This window comes from Megascapheus bottae, chromosome 5 (genome assembly GCF_031878675.1).
Source record: "Megascapheus bottae isolate mThoBot1 chromosome 5, mThoBot2.hap1, whole genome shotgun sequence".
NCBI lineage: Eukaryota > Metazoa > Chordata > Mammalia > Rodentia > Geomyidae > Megascapheus > Megascapheus bottae.
The window spans coordinates 53,799,174-53,817,266 of record NC_143513.1 but is presented as its reverse complement, the minus strand read 5'-3'; the positions used below and the strand labels follow the sequence as shown (position 1 = coordinate 53,817,266).

At 37.2% G+C, this 18,093-nt stretch overlaps 1 protein-coding gene across 3 annotated transcripts in view; it reads right to left on the bottom strand.

Annotated features, from left to right (window-relative positions):
* Glcci1 (glucocorticoid induced 1) overlaps positions 1-18,093 on the bottom strand; it is a 68,534-nt gene that overhangs the window by 10,678 nt on the left and 39,763 nt on the right. For 2 of the 3 annotated variants that reach the window (XM_090333155.1, XM_090333157.1), the window contains exons 4-6: positions 11,138-11,254; positions 6,261-6,413; positions 2,248-2,458 (exon numbers count right to left, since the gene is read on the bottom strand). In XM_090333155.1, coding sequence (XP_090189281.1) covers positions 2,248-2,458; positions 6,261-6,413; positions 11,138-11,254 — 481 coding nt within the window. The remainder of the gene's footprint in view (positions 1-2,247; positions 2,459-6,260; positions 6,414-11,137; positions 11,255-18,093) is intronic. The other variant, XM_090333156.1, reaches the window with a different exon arrangement.

Here is an 18,093-nt window from a genome sequence, read left to right as displayed (position 1 = left end):
ATGGACATGATCTTGGAGATATAAACATAACTATATACAGATTCTATTTTCCTTTACTGGGAACAAAAAAAAGAGACCAGTTTATAGTTTAGTGTAGAGAATGCAAATCTTAAGGTATTTGTATTAAACACACGCGTGTGCGCACACGCGTGCGCACACATACACATACACACACACACACACACACACAGGGCGCTAGGAGTTTGGCCTAATTTTTAGCATGCTCTGGTTCAATTTCTTGGTACCACATATACAGAAAAAAGCTAGAAGTGGTGCTGTGGCTCAAGTGGTAGAGCTCTAGCCTTGAGAAAGCCCAAGGACAGTGCCCAGGCCCTGAGTTCAAACCCCAGGACTGGCAAAAAAACAAAACAAAAAGACAAACAAAAGAATCCCACACAAATCAAGAAAATCAACCTATCATTTAGACTTTGCATAGAGAGGCCACAAATTGGAGATGATTCTATAGTTTGAATGGTATTAATGTATACAAACTCCATAAACAGTAAAATTGGCAACTCTCTTCTCTACAAACACAGCTGCAAAACAGTATATTGTTCACCACCATTTATTGTTTCCTACAAATCAGGATTGTATTTCTGAGTACACTGAGATACACTATCTTATTTAATCCTCCAAACGATGGGATAGGTATGTTTTCATACTTTGCCCCCTCTCTTCTCTCCTTCCTACTGTATTCTCTCTCTCTTCCTTCTCCCCCACTCACACATTCTCTCCCTTTCAAAACAGGGTCTAGCTATGTAGCCCAGACTGGTCTTGAACTCAAGATCTGTCTGCCTCAGCCACTCTATTTTACTAAAAAACCTTTTTTAACTGTTACCATTAAAAAACCCAAAACACTCAAAACACTAAAAAAACTGCTCCAGAGATAATCCATTTTTGTGTGTATCATTCGTAGGGCTTGAATTCAGGACCTGGATGCTGTCCCTGAGCTTTTATGCTCAAGGCTCCTGTTCTACAACTCGAGCCACAGCTCTACATCCAACTTAGCTGAAGTAGTTTCAGGCTAACTTCAAACTGCAGTCCTCAGATCTCAGCCTCCTGCATAGCTAGGATTACAGGTGTGTGCCACTGTTAAGAACAACAACCTGTGCTGTTCTTAACATCCGTGTAATAATGTTTCTAACAAAAGATCTGGGGTGGAAGAGCAACATGTTATACTTTCTCATAATAAAATGGGCTATAGAGTTTCAGAAAAAAGAGACATTAAGTGAATTTATACTCTTTGAAAGTCAAGGTCTAAGTGCAGACCTCTTCTGAACTACTAAGACCACATGTTTCTGTGTTACAGACATAGTCCCTTGGAGACCCTAAAGGCAGTGTCACAACCAGTCAACTGAAATGAAATTCATTATCACCGTGCCAATGATTTTGCATTTTTGGTTTATCTATGGTATTAATCTTAAAAAAGAGAAAACAAAATTCCAGAATTAACTGTCTATATGTACCACTACCACTACTTCCACTTTGCACTTTACTCAAACTACAAAATTGTTCAATTTGAAATGATAGGCAAGATGAACTGTTAAAAGTAACTCACATTGGGCTGGGAGTTTGGCCTAGCAGAAGAGTACCTGCTTAGCATGCACAAAGACCCGGTTTGATTCCTTGGTACCATATACATAGAAAAAAGCTGGAAGTGGCGCTGTGACTCAAGTGGTAAAACTCTAGCCTTGAGAAAGCCCAAGGACAGTGCTCAGACCCTGAGTTCAAGGCCCAGGACTGGCTGCCCTCCCAACTGTCCCCCACAAAATAAAGTAATTCACCGATACACTATAATATAATGATGTTCTGTGCTCACCAATCTTCGTCTACTTGATTAAAAATATATTCATTCTTCTAAACAATATGAAGAAATGGCAAAGTATTTCCTCTAAAATTACTGATTATAACTCTAATTTTTAGCATGAGAAAGATAAGCTCTACCATTAACTTTCATCAGCTTTAGACAATAATAAGGAAAAGGTCTGTATGAAGTTGTATATGGTCCATTTTATAGCTCTTATTAGCTCTTAGAACTAGGTGCTGCACTTCTCTGACACATTTATGGAAGATGTTTGTGAGAGCCACAAAGAAGGGGGAATGTGAAACAAACAAACCTAGATGAAGTCATCTTTTATAATCTTACCACTCAATGAAGGAAAAATGATGCAATGGTCTAAGACAGACAATATAATGAGCAAGGCCCCACAGAAAATGCTTCACTTAAGTAGGTAACTCCATTCTCACCTTTATCTCGATCATACAGCAAATCTTCTGCTGAGCAAGGGCTACCATCCTGGGATTCGGGAGGACAAAAGGGGGACACACAAGGTGAATGACTGCTGCAGCTACTGCTGCGCTCCTGGACAGAAGGAGTCTGGGTGTCTATGCTACGAGTGCTACTGCTCCGATAGTGAGCAGGGAGTGGAGCTCTTCGACCATCTGGAATGTCCAAAGGCTGCAAAGAGTAATATCATTAAACCTGTGAGTGACAGTGTTCAGTTTCTTTTCATATAAAAAACACATAATTTGTCATTTGATCTCATATTCCACCATATCATTACCATACTTTATTTTTCAGAGAATAAAAATACCTTCTATCTAACATTTATTTCTAGGCATACTGCCCTTTGAAGTAAACTTTCTCTTCGAATGAAACTGCTTGCCTTAAAAATTACATAACTCTCTGAATAATCGTTAAGTAAGGGACCTTCTACCTGGCAAACATAATGTAACCCTTCTATTAATTGTAATAAAAAATAAAAAGGAATAAAAATTACATAACTCTCTGTATGTGTTAGTAGGTTAATACTTCCCATGATACTCCTCAAAGGCTGCATGTGTTTAGTACTGCATCTCAAATGTCTACCACTGTGCCTGCTACAAAACAGACATTCAATAAATATGGGAAAATTAATACTTAAAAAATTTTTCACTTGGTAATAAAAAATCTAACAATCACAAGTAAAAAAAATTCTATTTTTGAATTCTTTATTATTTTTAATTTTTAGAGGCTCACATTAGATCCAAACATTTCAGTTGTTTTTGTGCAGTTACCCCAAATATTTACTGGTTTTAATCTACTAGTACTCAACATAAGATATTAAAATACCTCAGATTAACTTTATAATTTGACATACAACTATGATTATTCATAGTTTTGCTTAGTTCTAATGCATTATTTTAAAGTGGCAAAAAGAAAAAAATGAATTGGAAGTCATAAGCATAAAAATGACATATTTTGTATGAGAGCACACATTACAATTTATTATTCCAGTGTCTTGCTTTCACAAACAAGGAATCTGCAGTTCAGAATTGCTGATGAAATAGCTAATTAAGTGGCATCAGATCTTGTTGAATGGATCCCTTCTCTACTAGTAACATAAAAATTTTTAAAAATGTAGTCTAGTTTACTTATTTAAATGCTAACAAGGTACTGTCAATATGTAAAAGTCCATATAGACAATTACTTTTTCAATCACTTAAAATATTTTTACAACATGATGACTAATGGAAGTTCAGTTTATAAAACATAAAAAGTAAAATGTATGCAATTTAGGAATGAAATAATTTCTTCATTCCAACAAAGAAAATGATTCTTCATAATCTCAATGATGGGAATCAGTAAAAGGATAATATATTCATTTCCAGCTAAGAAATTTTAGTTATATCTTATTCTTGCCTTTTTTTGGGGGGGGGGGTCAGTCATGGAACTTGACTTTTGTCCTGGGTGTTGTCTCTGAGCTCTTCAGCTCAAGGCCACCGATCTACCCCATGAGCCACAGCACCACATCCATTATTCCTGTCTTATATGATAATTTTTCACATTTTTCTTAATTGGATAATATAAATTAATTTCCTTTACCACCTTTTGTTTTGCTAGTGATAGAACTACAACAGAACAGATGTTAGAAATGTTTACAGGTGGGTGCTGATGGCTCACACCTGTAATCCCAGCTACTCAGGAAGCTAAGCTCTGAGGACTGAGGTTCAAAGCCAGCCTGGGCATGAACGTCCGTGAGATTTTTATCTCCAATTAACTACCAGAAAATCAGAAGTGGTGTTGTGGCTCAACATGGTAGAGCACTAGCCTTGAGCTGAAGAGCTCAGGTACAGATCCCAAGCCCAGAATTCAAGCCCCATAACTTACCAAAAAAAAAAAAAATTCTACATATTTGCACTAAATACAAGTGGAAATAACAGTTCACACCATAAACATAGTTAATGTGACAATTTTGATTTATTTTTTTCTAGCTTATTTATTTTTAATTGAAGAACAGAAATTGTATGTAGTTTTGAACCACATAATATTTCAACGATGGTCCCCATGTAATGGTGATCCTACAAGGCATAAGGATGTCAAAACCATTTTCATTTATGTATACATACACTTATGTTTGCAAAATAGAAATCTTCTAGTGATGCATATCTAAGATCATAATCTGTCATTTCTAAACATAATACCCCCAAATATGTATACATAGGGGAATTACTATCTCAAGCTAACTACCATATGTGCTAAGTTACATATTTAGATAATTTTGATTTATATTGACATTTTGATTCATTAAAACTTTGAGGTACAATTTAAAATGCTTCAGAGTTTTTGTTTTGTTTTATTTTGTTTTGTTTTTGCCAGTCCTGGGGTTAAGCTCAGAGCCTGAAGACTGTCCTTGGATTTTTCCTCAAGGCAAGAACTCTACCACTTGAGCATCAGCATCACTTCTGGCTTTTTCTAACTATGTGGTACCAAGGAATCGAACCCGGGTCTTCGTGCATGCTAGGCAAGCACTCTACCACTGGGCCAAACTCCCGGCCCCTAAAATGCTTCAGAGTTTTAAGTTTGTTGATTATCTTAGAATTCTGATACCATCACTATGAAATTAGGATATGGCTTATTTAGAAGCAGAATTATTCTAGGAAGTGCATTTCAGTAGAGTACAATTGTATATTTGTCCTTGGTGTCTTTAAATTAGGAATAGACAAAAAAGTGATTATCTTCTTCTCTATGTTTGATCAACTTCACTTCTTTACATTATGATTTAAAATCATCATCAAGAAAGTGAAAAGGCGCCTGGCGCGCTGGCTCATGCCTGTAATGCTCAAGAGGCTGAGATCTGATGATCAAGGTTCAAAACCAGCCCAGGCACAAAAGGACCCAAGACTCTTATCTCCAATTAACCTCCAGAAAAAGGGAAGTGGGGCTTGGCTTGAGGGTAAGGTGGTAGTCTTGAGCTGAAGAGCTCAGGGACAATGACCAGACCAAGTTTAAGCCCCATGACCTACACACATACACCAAAAAAAGAAAGTGAAAAGGCAACTGATATAGAGATTATTTGAAAATCATATAAATGCAAAGAAATATGTATCTAGAAAATGAAGGGATTTACAAAAAACAAAATTAGAAAATGACATTTAATCCAATTTTAAAATGGAGCACAGGGTTGAAATTTAAAAAAAGAAGATATAAAATCACCAATAGCTCATAGAAACATGCTGAAGACATTAGCCATTACAAAATGCAAATAACAGCATGATAAAATGCCATATCACATCTATTGGTTGGTCTAAATTTTGAAAAATCAGGGAAGTACACATGTTGAAGATGTAGAGAAACTGGAGCTTACATAAATAGTTGAAAAAACAATCTGTAAGTTCTTCAAAGATTAAACATAGTTACCATATGAACACTTCCAGTCTCACATATACACCCAAGAGACGTGAATACATTATTTTTACACATATTATAGCAGTATCATTCATAATAGTCAAAAAGTAGAAACAACTGAAATATACAACTAACAACTGAATAATAAAATCTGATACAACTGTGTACTGTCTGGCTCTAAGGAAACAATTACAAATGTCACAACCTACTTAAGTCATATAAATTGTATATTAAGTGAACAAAGCTGGTTCAAAAGGCTATGTAGTATAATATTCCATATATTTTAAATACCTAGAATAGAAAAATCCACAGACCCATAGAGATCAGTGGTTGGCCTAAGGCCAAGAATGTTAAAGGGAAAGAAGAGATGACTACCAAACGATGTGAAATTTCTTTTTAGGCGATGAAAATGTCTTGATTTTGGTTCCACAACTTTATGAATATACTAAAAGCCACTAAATTGCACACTAAATAGATAAATTGCATATGGAAACTCTATTTTCATATGCAGTTAACATAAAACTGTACTTCTAAGAAAGTCTGTAATATTTAAGGAGAAAAGTAAATATTTAAATATACCATGTAACCTTACCTTGGACACTTCTTCTTTCCCATTATTTTCTTTAATGAATACCTTTTCCAATTCTGGACTTATTCCTTCGACACTGCAGGGCACACGTGAAGCAGATGATTTTGGCACAGACATATTTGACAGTGGCATGGGGACTGACCTTGATCCAGTACCCTTTGATACAGAAGATAAAGTGGTATTAGGTTATTTGTGCAAAGCAATTAAGAGCTAATTAGCATGGTAAATCTCAAAAATTGAAGAGCTAGAGAATTTGGGACATAGATTAAGTGGTAGAGCACACACATGCGTGGCAAGTGCAGAGCCCTGAGTTTAATATATGCATAACGTGATTAATTTATCAATCAACTAGTTGATTAAGTAGTTGAAGGACTGAGGATGGAGCTCAGTTGCACAAGAGCAATCTCCAGTCTCTAAACATACTATACACTACACAGATGCACAAAAAACCCTAATATAAAAAGTCAAATAAATTATTTTTGACATTTCAAAAGAGCATGAATTTGATAAATACATAGGATGTTAAAATAAGGAAGGTTAAAAATTACATGGAGTAACGGTATTCTTGAGACATGTATGAGTATAAAGGCATAACTTTATAACGTACATGCGTCTTCACTTAGAATAATGGACAGCATCTTCACTATTGGGAAAATGTAATTGAAATTACGTAAGTTATCATGGGATTCCACTGCATAGTTCTGTATATGTTTTCAAGATTTGTTTCCTATATAGTGACAATTACCTTTTAGTACTTTTCATTTCTATTTGTCAATCATTAAAAAAAATAATGAATTGGTTGTTAGGCAATATAGAAATCCTCTGAAGTTACCAAAAATTAACCACTTCTGATAGCTATTGTAAGGTCTACCAAAAAAATGTTAAACGGCATTTTGATGTTAGGAAATTAAACAATAGGAAATTAAACAATATATATATATATATGTAAATAACTAGGAGCCAGTGGCTCATGCTTGTAATCTGGCTACTGAGGAGGCTTAGATGTGAGGATCATAGTTTGAAGCCAAGCCAGTCAGGAAAGTCTGTGAGATTCTGATCATCAGTTAATCAATAAAACGCCAGATCATAGGTATGGCTCAAGTAGTAATGCTCCAGCCTTGAACGAAAATGCTAAGAGATAGTGCTTAAGCCCCTGAGTTCAAGCCCTAGGGTGGGTACGTGTCACATACACACACACACACACACACACACACACACACACACACACACACACAATAATGATGATCTCATCTAAGACCAAATGATTTCTGTTGCTATCCATGATTAGTAATGAAGAAGACTTCCACTCACTGAACAGCACAACCATCTTTCCATACTCAATGCAGTGCTTCTACCAGCTGTACATTGCTGCCTATTGACATATTTTGTCTCTTTCTGATGTATGAATGAAAGCTGAAACTTTAACTTTATTCCCCATCTGCTACTTCTTTAGTGTCACATTTTTCTTTTGGTACTTTTGTGGGTTTCCACTCTTAAATACTAAACCTAGTCATTTTTGTGGACAGTGTAAGGTAGAAGTCTCGGTATTCACCATCCCCCCACCCACTTGCCTTAAGGAATTCCTACAACTACTATCTGATTATTCATACAAATTAAGTGTTTGTTTTACTGTAGAGTTTTCAAATTATTGTCCTTGTTTTTCAATGACCTTCAGAAACAATATCTCAAGACATTAAAAATAATCCTTTGTAACTTTAAACTCAAACACAATTTGTTCATTAATTGTGGATAAACTATAAAGTACTATCCAAAAACATTATCTTTTCAGTCAGTAATGAGTGAAGATCATTCATTTTAATATTCTTCTCTCTGCTTCTCTCTTTTATTTTGGTGCTAGTCCTGGAGCTTGAACTCAGGGCCTGGGAACTGTCCCTGAGCTTCTTTTTGCTCTGCCACTTGAGCCACAGATCCACTGCTAGATCTTTTAGTAGTTAGTTTGAGTTGAAAATCTCACAGACATTCCTGCCTGGGCTGGCTTCAACCACAATCCTCACATTTCAGACTTCTGAAATTAAAAATTTATATTTATCTGTACTTATCTTAAGGTACAGTTCTTTTTTTTTTTTTTTTTTTGCCAGTCCTGGACTTGGGCTCAGGGCTTGAGCACTGTCCTTGGACTTTCCCAAGGCTAGCACTCTACCACTTGAGCCTCAGCGCAACTTCCGGCTTTTTGCTATGTATGTGGGGAACCGAGGAATCAAACCCGGGTCTTCATGCATGCTAAGCAAGCACTCTACCACTAGGCCAAATTCCCAGCCCCAAGGTACAGTTCTTTTACCTTTTCACTATACAAAATTCAAATAGCGCTGGGTGTGTGGCCTAGTGGTAGTGTGCTTGTCTATCATGCACGAAGACTTGGGTTCAATTCCTACCACATACACAGAAAAAGCCACAAGTGGTACTATGGCTCAAGCAGTAGAGCTCTAGCCTTGAGGAATACCCCAGGACAGTGCTCAGGCCTTGAGCTCAAGCCCCAGGACTAGCAAAAAATAAATAAATAAATAAAATAAATTCAAATAAACAATCATATAAAAGAGCTTCATGAAACAAGGACATACTAAATCCATTAGTACAACGATGTTCATTGCAGCACTATTTACCATAGCAAAGATATGGAACCAACCCAGATGCCCCTCAGTCGATGAGTGGATCAACAAGATGTGGTATTTATACACAATGGAATTCTATGCTGCTGTCAGAAAGAACGACATCACACCATTTGTAAAGAAATGGAAAGACTTAGAGAAAATCATATTAAGTGAAGTAAGCCAGACTCAAAGGAACATAGGCTCAATGGTTTCCCTCATTTGTCTTAACCAGTATAAACCTTGGGTTCTCCTAGCATAGATTTACAATAGAGCAAAACATACATAAGGACCTTCAGGATATAGAAACAAAAGCCATAGAATGAGTGATTGTTGTCCTTAATGTACTATGCTATCTCTCATCTCTTTTACTGCCCCTTGGTTATCTCATATTGTTATAGTATTTTACCCTGTTATCTGATATATTGTATATATTCATATTTGGTTTTTTGAAATAGGACAGGGAAGGGGGGAAAACAAGATGAGGGGTGGGGTGGGGGGAGGGAAATGGGGACCAAAACATGAGAAACGGTATCAATGTTTGTGAAGTAATGCACCTTCTATCTGGTGAATATAATGTAACCCTTCTAATAATTACAATAAAAGTTACAAGAAAAAAATAATTAATAAAAAAAGAGCTTCATGAATCCTCTAGTGTGCATAATTAGCTTCAAAAATTAACATAGGGTCGGGAGTTTGACCTAATGAGAGAGTGCTTACCCAGGTGAGAAAGACCCACGTTTGATTCCTCAGTACCACATACAAAGAAAAAGTCAGAAGTGGGGTTATGGCTCAAGTGGTAGAGCTCTAACCTTGAGAAAGCCCAAGGTAGTACTCAGACCCTAAGTTCAAGCCCCAGGACTTGCAAAAAACAAATTATCAACATAAATAGCCAATTTATTTAATCTAAATATCCATTTTTTAAACGTTTTTTTTGCATACTTTAAAACAGTTTGGACTTCAAATTTACTTACAAATACCTGTATAGCAAAAGGTAAGTATTTTTAAATATAAGTAGATGGCAAACAATCCAATGTAAATTTAAACAGTTTGTAAGATGTGTTAGGTCAATCAATTTAGTACAAGTGCACTACACTTTCAAGTGCATTGTACTCTAAGAAACAGTGCTTGAAATAAATTTAAGAATAATATGTTAATGCTATCAGATTAATAGGAAAAAAGGAAAGCACATGTGAATTTTCACTTTAAATGCTGAGGCTTGCAGTACTGGTAAGGATTTATCAGTATACACTAAAATCTCACTTTAAGTATGCAGTTAGTTAGTTGAGCACTGTTAAATATAAACTGCCAGCCAGTTAATGGCACAGTAATATTTAGAACCTATGGCTTCTCTTGATTCAGTTCCTGGGCTCAATGTTAAGTTTTTATAATTTTACCATTTGTTTTTTTTTTCTTTTTGCAGTCCTGGGGCTTGAACTCAGGGCCTGGCACTGTCCTTGGACACTTTTTGCTCAAGGTTAGAGCTGTGCCACTTGAGCTGCAACACCACTTTCAGCTTTTTCTGTGTATGTGGTACTGAGGAATCGAACCCAGGGCTTTGTGCACGCTAGGAGAACATTATTCCACTAGGCCATATTCCTGGCCCCAAATTTTACCTTTGAAATAATTTTACATAACAAAATAAGTAGCCTTTGTTCCAAACCTTTTAAACTTAGCATGTTACTGAGATTCACCCATGCTTTCATATGTATCAACTGTTTCATTTTTACTGCTGAATAATAAGTAATTCACTGTACAGGTATGTGAAATGTTCTTTATCAAAAGTAAAAAATGAGGTCTTTGCTGTCCAGAAGTTAGAAATCTCTTTGGAAATAAGAAATAAACAGTAAATTTGTACAAATGAGCATATTTAAATATGTGCATATATAAACATACCATATAGATACACTTTAAAAAGAATGTATGATTGGGGCTGGGAGTGTGGCCTAGGAGTAGAGTGCTTGCTTAGCAGGTATGAAGCCCTGTGTTTAAGTCCTTGGTATCACATGCACAGATAAAGCCAGAAGTAGCGCTGTGGCTCAAGTGGCAGAGTGCTAGCCTTGGGCAATAAAAAGTCCAAGAACAGTGCCCAGGTGCTGTAATTAAGTGCCAGGACTGGTAAAACAAAACAACATCAAAAAACAACATAAAAACCATTTAATACAGTGGTAGCAATTTATTAAAGACTGTTATATTTTAACTCCTAATGGGATTAATTCCCTTTTAATAAAAACCAAGAGTTATTCAAATATGGACAAAAAGAATTCAGCCTACCTGAGTATGACTGATTGTTATATGGTTGCTATGGAGAGGTGACTGCCGGTCTTTTTCCTTACTGTGACGACTACTCTGCTTACTGCGCTGCAGTTGCTGCCTCAGTTTGGCAATCTGCTTTGGGAAGAGGAAAAGAAAAATAGGAAGACAACAAAAATAAATACCAATGTTTTTTATTTTTTCTTCAACTTTCAAATATTAATGACTTTTTTCTCAAATGTTTCAAAAAGAGAGATTACACCACAATAAATTATCCTTTAAAGTTTTTGTGACTAAAGCTTTTGAAAATGACAAATAGATGCTATATTTCACTTCTTGTATAGAGCACTGCAGAATGTTTCACAAACTTATACAGTTCTTCTCATTCATAGTTCAATGGACAGACTCTGAGAGCTAGAAACCTAAGTAACATGAAAAGGCTATATTTGAAAGAACAGAACTGGGGAAAAATATGGAGAATTAAGAGAGAACAGGACAACTGAAAAATGTTGAAACACAGAAAGTCAACAGAGGAAAAAAAAAGATTGTTACAAAGTCCCAATTCCATTAGCAAGGAAAAGCCAAAGCCTCCACCTTGTCCTGCAAACCTTATACCCCAGTCCTAGGTCTTGGCACAATAGTGACTTGCCTGTGTGACAGGTCAATATCACAGGACAACCTATTGCTCCCCCTGGGAGAGCTGTAGTAATGTTGCATCTTGAGGGAGGAGCTCCTATGCTCTGAAAACAGAAAAAGGCTCAGCAGTTTCATCCTGCCTATTGAGAACAACTTCATTGCCTGAGGGCTATTTCAGATACAAAGCTAGACAGCTTCACCTAGCAGAGAACTCATATTACAAAATGATCAGTTTACATTAGTTGTTTTTAAGTGGTCTAACACTAGGGAAGCCTAGAGAGTGAGTCACACCTCAGGTACTTGGAACAATTAAGAAGCAGCCATGAGAAATGGTGGTGGGGAGGGAGGAGGCAAACTGAAACTTCAAAGAAGGAATAGAAGTAAAGGGTTCAGAGCATAGTTCCCTCAACCTCACTGGCTACAACAAGTCTCAGTGTCCGAAGAACACTACAGAAATGCCAACAAGCCAGTGGCTGATAGAATGCTAAGTATCTAAGAGCTATCAGGTAGCTTTGAAGGTTGCTGCCAGGTGGGGCTGAGTGCTCCAACCACAGATGACCCAAGACTTACATGAAACCCTTTAGCCTCAGTCTTCCCATAAGTGATGAACTGCTAGGTGGAACTGAAAGAATAGAGGTGGGCCACCTAAGTTTCTCAGTTCCCACCACGAATGTAGAATGCAGTGTAAGATTTGTTCTCCCCATTGTCAGGCACATTAGGGAAACACCCCCACAAATGGGCTGCTTCGGGAAGCACAAACATGAGGACCTGTGCAGCAAGTGGGAGTTTGACTGTCCTACTGACTAAAATACACTGTGCAACAGCACAGTGATCCCCCACCCTCAACCCTCATGTAACAACAATCTATACACAAATACGATGATGCTAAGGGATTAGGGATTGTGCACTGAGCATACAGAGAACAGTTTGGCTAATGGATCTATACATTTGTCCACACTGTAACCTTTTCACTCCACAGTCCTGAGCACTGGTGAACATTTCAACTACAAGACTAACAGGTAACTAAAACTCTTAACCAATAGATTGGCCTCATATGTGTAAATCTAAACACACTACACAGATAGAAATCCTAACATAAAGCTGTACAACATCTCCAAAGGCCAATTGTATTGCTAAGGACGGTAAAGGGGGAGAAAGACCAAAGAACTCAGAAGTGGACCATAAGAATAATGAACAAAATGTGATTTAAAAACAGAGGAAACAAATTAACAGAAAAACTTACAAATAAACAGCTGAAAAAAGTACAGAAGATAACTGAGGATGTGAAAAAAGGAATTTAACAGATATAGAAATCCTGGAAAAGAATCTAATTGAAGTTTTAGTAAATCAAATTTAAAAACTCAATAGAAAGGCTCTTCAGTACAGCCAATCAGGTTGATAACAGATTATCAGGGATTAGGGATAAGACATATATAAAGAAGTATGAATGAGATATACAAGGCCTTTAGGACCAAGTATATGAATCATGAGCACAAAAGGGGGAAGACCTAACATATAAATCATGAGCATAGAAAGGAAATAGATGAAAGCTAAAGGGATAGAACATATATTCAATAAAATAAGAGAAAATTTCCCAAATATTGTGAAAGAAACAACATTTTGAAATAAGAAGCTTATAATACCAAACAGACTAGATCAGGAAAGAACTATTCCAAGATATACCAGTTAAAATTATGAATGTGAAGAACAAGACAAGACTATTGAACGCCGCAAGAGAGATGTGCCAAACTAACTATACAGTAGTGTCAATCCATCAAGATAATGGATTTCTTGGTAGAGTTAAGCAAGGAAGGCATGAAATGTGTTTAGAGCACTCAATAAAACCCTTCTAGCCAAGGTTACCCAGTGAATTCATAACCTAAGGAGAACACATTCTAAGAAAATTAGCAATGTATGATTGGTATAACACTGCAGAAGAGACTAAAAAGGAATGCTGGAGACAGAAAAGGAACATAAATGTATCTGTGAATATAGGACAGAATAAATCTCATGAGATGAGTAGATAAGCAAATGAATCTAAAAGGGGAAATGAAAGCATCAAGTACTATAAAAACAATAAAATGGTAAGAATTACTACCAGCCTTCTAACAACACTAAATGTTAATTGTCCCAAGGCTCAAAACAAAAGATAGCAAATGGAAAGTTAGGTTTAAAAATGTAGCCCAATAAATGTTGCCTGCAAGAGATATTATCTTATTGATAGAAAAACAATTTGGTTAAAGATGAAATTGTGGAAAAGATCTTCCAAACAAATAGGCCCCCAAAGCAGGTTTGGTATAGCCTTTTTTAAGTCTGATTAAGTAGACTTCAAATCAAAATGAGACAAAACAAAGGCCATCTCTTTAAAAAGGGAACAAGTCATTAAAATAGTTTTTAACATATATGACTCAAAAGTGGGTACACACAATTGCATTAATGAACACTATTGGACTTAAAAAGCAAGAACCTGTCAGGGTTTTTAGTCCTCAGTCCCTCCTGACCTGCAGGAGGGATGAAGAGAACATGCCCCAACCAGGACGAGCCTAGAAAGGAGGGCCAACTGACTGCCCGCACCCCACCCTCCCTCACCAGAGGACAATCAGATGCGTCAGGGAGACCTGTCAAGGCAGGAGCCAGTTTATTGAGGAAGTACATTCAGCTAATACAGGGTGCAGGAGCCTATCAGCACAAAGGTGGGCAGGGCGGAGGAGATCCACATGTTTACTCTCACTATAGGTCTCAGCAGAGAATGATAAAGCAATAACACGTTCATACTCTCACTATAGGTCTCAGTAGAGAATGATAAAGCAATAACACATTCGTACCCAATGGTAATCAAGTCTCAGCAGAAAGTGATTCACTTTCTGCTAAGTATAAGTGGTTATACTTAGTGATGCAGATTCATGGGCAGCCTGACCCTGCACTCGGTTCCCTACAAGAACCCAAGACTTTAATAATGGGACATACAACATTCTTAGCCATAAAGAAAATGCACATCAAAAGTACACTAAGATTCTATCTCTCTCCAGTCACAATGGTATCCATCAAGAAAACAAACAACAAATACTGGGGAAGATGTAGGGGAAAAGAGAACACTGACACACTGTTAGTGCGAGTGTAAACCCGTACATGCTCTATGAACATCAGTATGGAAGTTTCTTAAAAGGTTAAAAATAGACCTTTCTTATAACCCTACCATGTCACTATTGTGTATATATCCCAAAGAGCGCAAATGTTTGCCAGAATGATACCTGCACGTCTCTATCACAGCACTATTTTCAACAGCCAAACAAGGGAATAAGCTGGGTCTGATATGTCCTCTCAAAGGCCCATGTGTTAAAAACTTGTGCTCAGTTTAAGACACTACTGGGAAGTGTGGAAACTTTAAAAGGTGAGGAGGAAGATCAATAGGGAAGGGGAAGGTTTTCTTTTGTCTGCCTGTGGCTATCTTCTTAACTAGAGTTGGTTCAGCTTCTTGACATAATACAGTTTTAACCAAGTTTGTAAAATCCTCTTCCTTCCCCTTCCTTCCTTCCTTTTTTTGTCGAGTATGGTGTTTGAACTCTGGGCCTGGGTGCTGTTCCTGAATTCTTCAGCTCAAGGCTAGTGCTCTACCACTTTGAGCCAGAGCACTACTTCAGGTTTTCTGGTTGTTCACTGGAAGTTAAGAGTCTTACAACTTTTGTGCCCAGGCTGGCTTAACCACAATTTTAATATCTCAGCCTCCTGAGATGCTAGAGTTACAGGAGTGAGCCACTGATGCCTGGTTGCCATTATTTCTTCCATTCTTACTTAATTTTGCTTTGTCTCTTTTCAGGGTTCCATATTAAGTATATGTACTTGGATATGCTGTGCCATAGACTTCTGAGATTTTTTTGACTTTTCTTCCATGTTTTATCTTTCACCCACCTTCTTCAGTTTATAAATTCTATTGATACATCTTCATAGTCACTGATTACTTCTGCTAACTCAAATCTGTCAGAGCTATGTAGTAAATTTTAGTTTTAGTCATGATCCTTTGTCTGGAATTTTGTGGGCATCTTTCTTAGAATAACTATTCTTATAAAAGCTCTTTATTAACCGAGTGTTCTTTTACTTCTCTTTTATACTTTAAGCATGATTTCCTTCAGTTCCCTGACAATTTTATAATAGCTGCTTTAGTTGTCTGTTGGCTAAATTCAACATATGCCTAAGATAAAATTGCCACTGGCAGGTTCTTAAAAGTACTTTTTTTTCCCCTGCATATGTCTCAGTTTTTCTTTTTTGCATGTCACAAAATTTTAGGTTAAATGTTTTTTTAGATATCACATAGTCAGCAACTCCACATTCTGATTTTTCTCCCACAAAGTGTTGCTACTGTCACAATTACTTGCTTTTTTTTTTTTTTTAAAAAAACAGGATGGCCAAAAACTCAGATTCATCTGTAATATACAATAAGGTAGTAATCAATGCACTTTAAATCTCATAGTTTTTCCTTTCTTTTTCTTTCTCTTTTTTTTGGTATTTTCCTATATGGTGCTAGACATTAAACCAAGGACCTTGGAACATCCTAACTCTTAAGCCTGACTTTTTTTTTCCTTCAGTCACAGGGCGTGGAGTGTCCCTGAGCTAGCACTCTACCATTTGAGCCACACCTCCACTTCCAGTTTGAGGGATGGCAAACTGGAGATAAGAGTCTCGTGGACTTTCCTGTCCAGACTAGCTTCAAACTGCACTCCTCAGATCTCAGCCTCCTGAGCAGTTACAGTTACAAACATGAGCTACCAGCCTAGGCAAGCCTAGTGTGGGGGGAAAATATCTATATATCTATATAGATACATTGATATACACTTAAAAACCAAACTATTCTCTAGTGTTCGTCTTAGTGTTCCGTTAAAGATGGATCAGATTTTGTGCAAATGCCCTAAGCCAGTAAGGTGTCATTGACCACTAATGGGTATTGAGTGGGATCAGAGGAACATTTGAAGTTCAGAACCTTCACGGTCTTCTCTGCATATTATTTTCATTGGCCTTCTTCAATTTCCTTTGCACCTATGCTGAGGCACCAGACCAGGGATGTCTGGATGACTTGTGCCCTCTCCCTTCTCTGCTATTCAGGTCCACAGCTCTATCAGTCTGGGCTATGTGGAGTAATTTTCAAGTCTCCCTGATTATCTTACCTTTCAGAACTCTTATCAAATCTCTCTAGAGTTTGTTGCTTGCCCCAACTGGACTATCACTTCTGACTTGTGAAGTCATTAGTCCTCCCTGTTCTGTCACCAAGATCACTATTGTAACTACAATGTTCTAAATTAGCATGGTCAGCAAAGCTGTTCGTTCTCAAGGTCTGCCTACTGTGGCTGAGAAGACACACCAACTGAGCTGAGCATAAGAAGGGAAGGGAAGAGAAGCAGCAAGAGGCAAGACCACACTCCCTTTTCTTACCGTATTCAGCAGTTTTCATACAGTTTCTCACCTTTTATTTAGTAACTGAAGAAAGTTGGAAACAGTTGTTCTGACTGTCTTGCCTAGCCTTATGACTGCTTTCTGAGAAAAGTAATCAAATCTCCTTTGTAAGTCATTCATTTCTTTTAATAGTGTAGTCATGATCAAGTTTCTATAATTCAACTATATCAAATTTTGGTGATAACTTTGAGATTGTATTTAATGTTGAACTACAAGTTCATTTATTTGTGAGTCGTACTCTATGCATGGATTTACGGTCCTACTATAGTATTTACACTCAATTTCACTTCTTTTGGGTTGCCGCTGGGTATATTGATTTTATTCATATGTAGTTATGTGTGTGGTAGTAGGAGTTATGGCTTTCTCTACTTCCATGACATTAAGAAGCTACAAAAAAAATGTATTACAGTCATAGTAACAGACTATCTGTTTAGATACCACAATACATGAGGGACACTGATATTCTACACAATATAAAAATATTAAAGAAGTATAAACATGATTGTGAGAAAATTTAACTTGGAGAAAATAAATGACATATAATTTTTTTCTTTGTCAGTCGTGGGACTTGAACTCTGGGCCTGGGTATTTTCCCTGAGCAATTCAGCACAAGGCTAGCACTCTACCCCTTGAGCCACAGTGCCACTTCTGGTTTTCAGGTGGTTAGTTGGAGGTAAGAGTCTCATGGACTTTCATGCCTGGGCTGGCTTTGAACCTTGATCTTCAGATCTCATCCTCCTGAATAGCTAGGATTATAGACATGAGACACTGGCAGCCGGCGACATATTAAAATATTTAGGAAGTAGCGCTGTGGCTCAAGGGATAGGGAGGTGGCTTTGAGCTGAAAAGCCCAGGAACAGCACCTAGGCCCAGAGTTCAAGCCCCACCACTGCCAA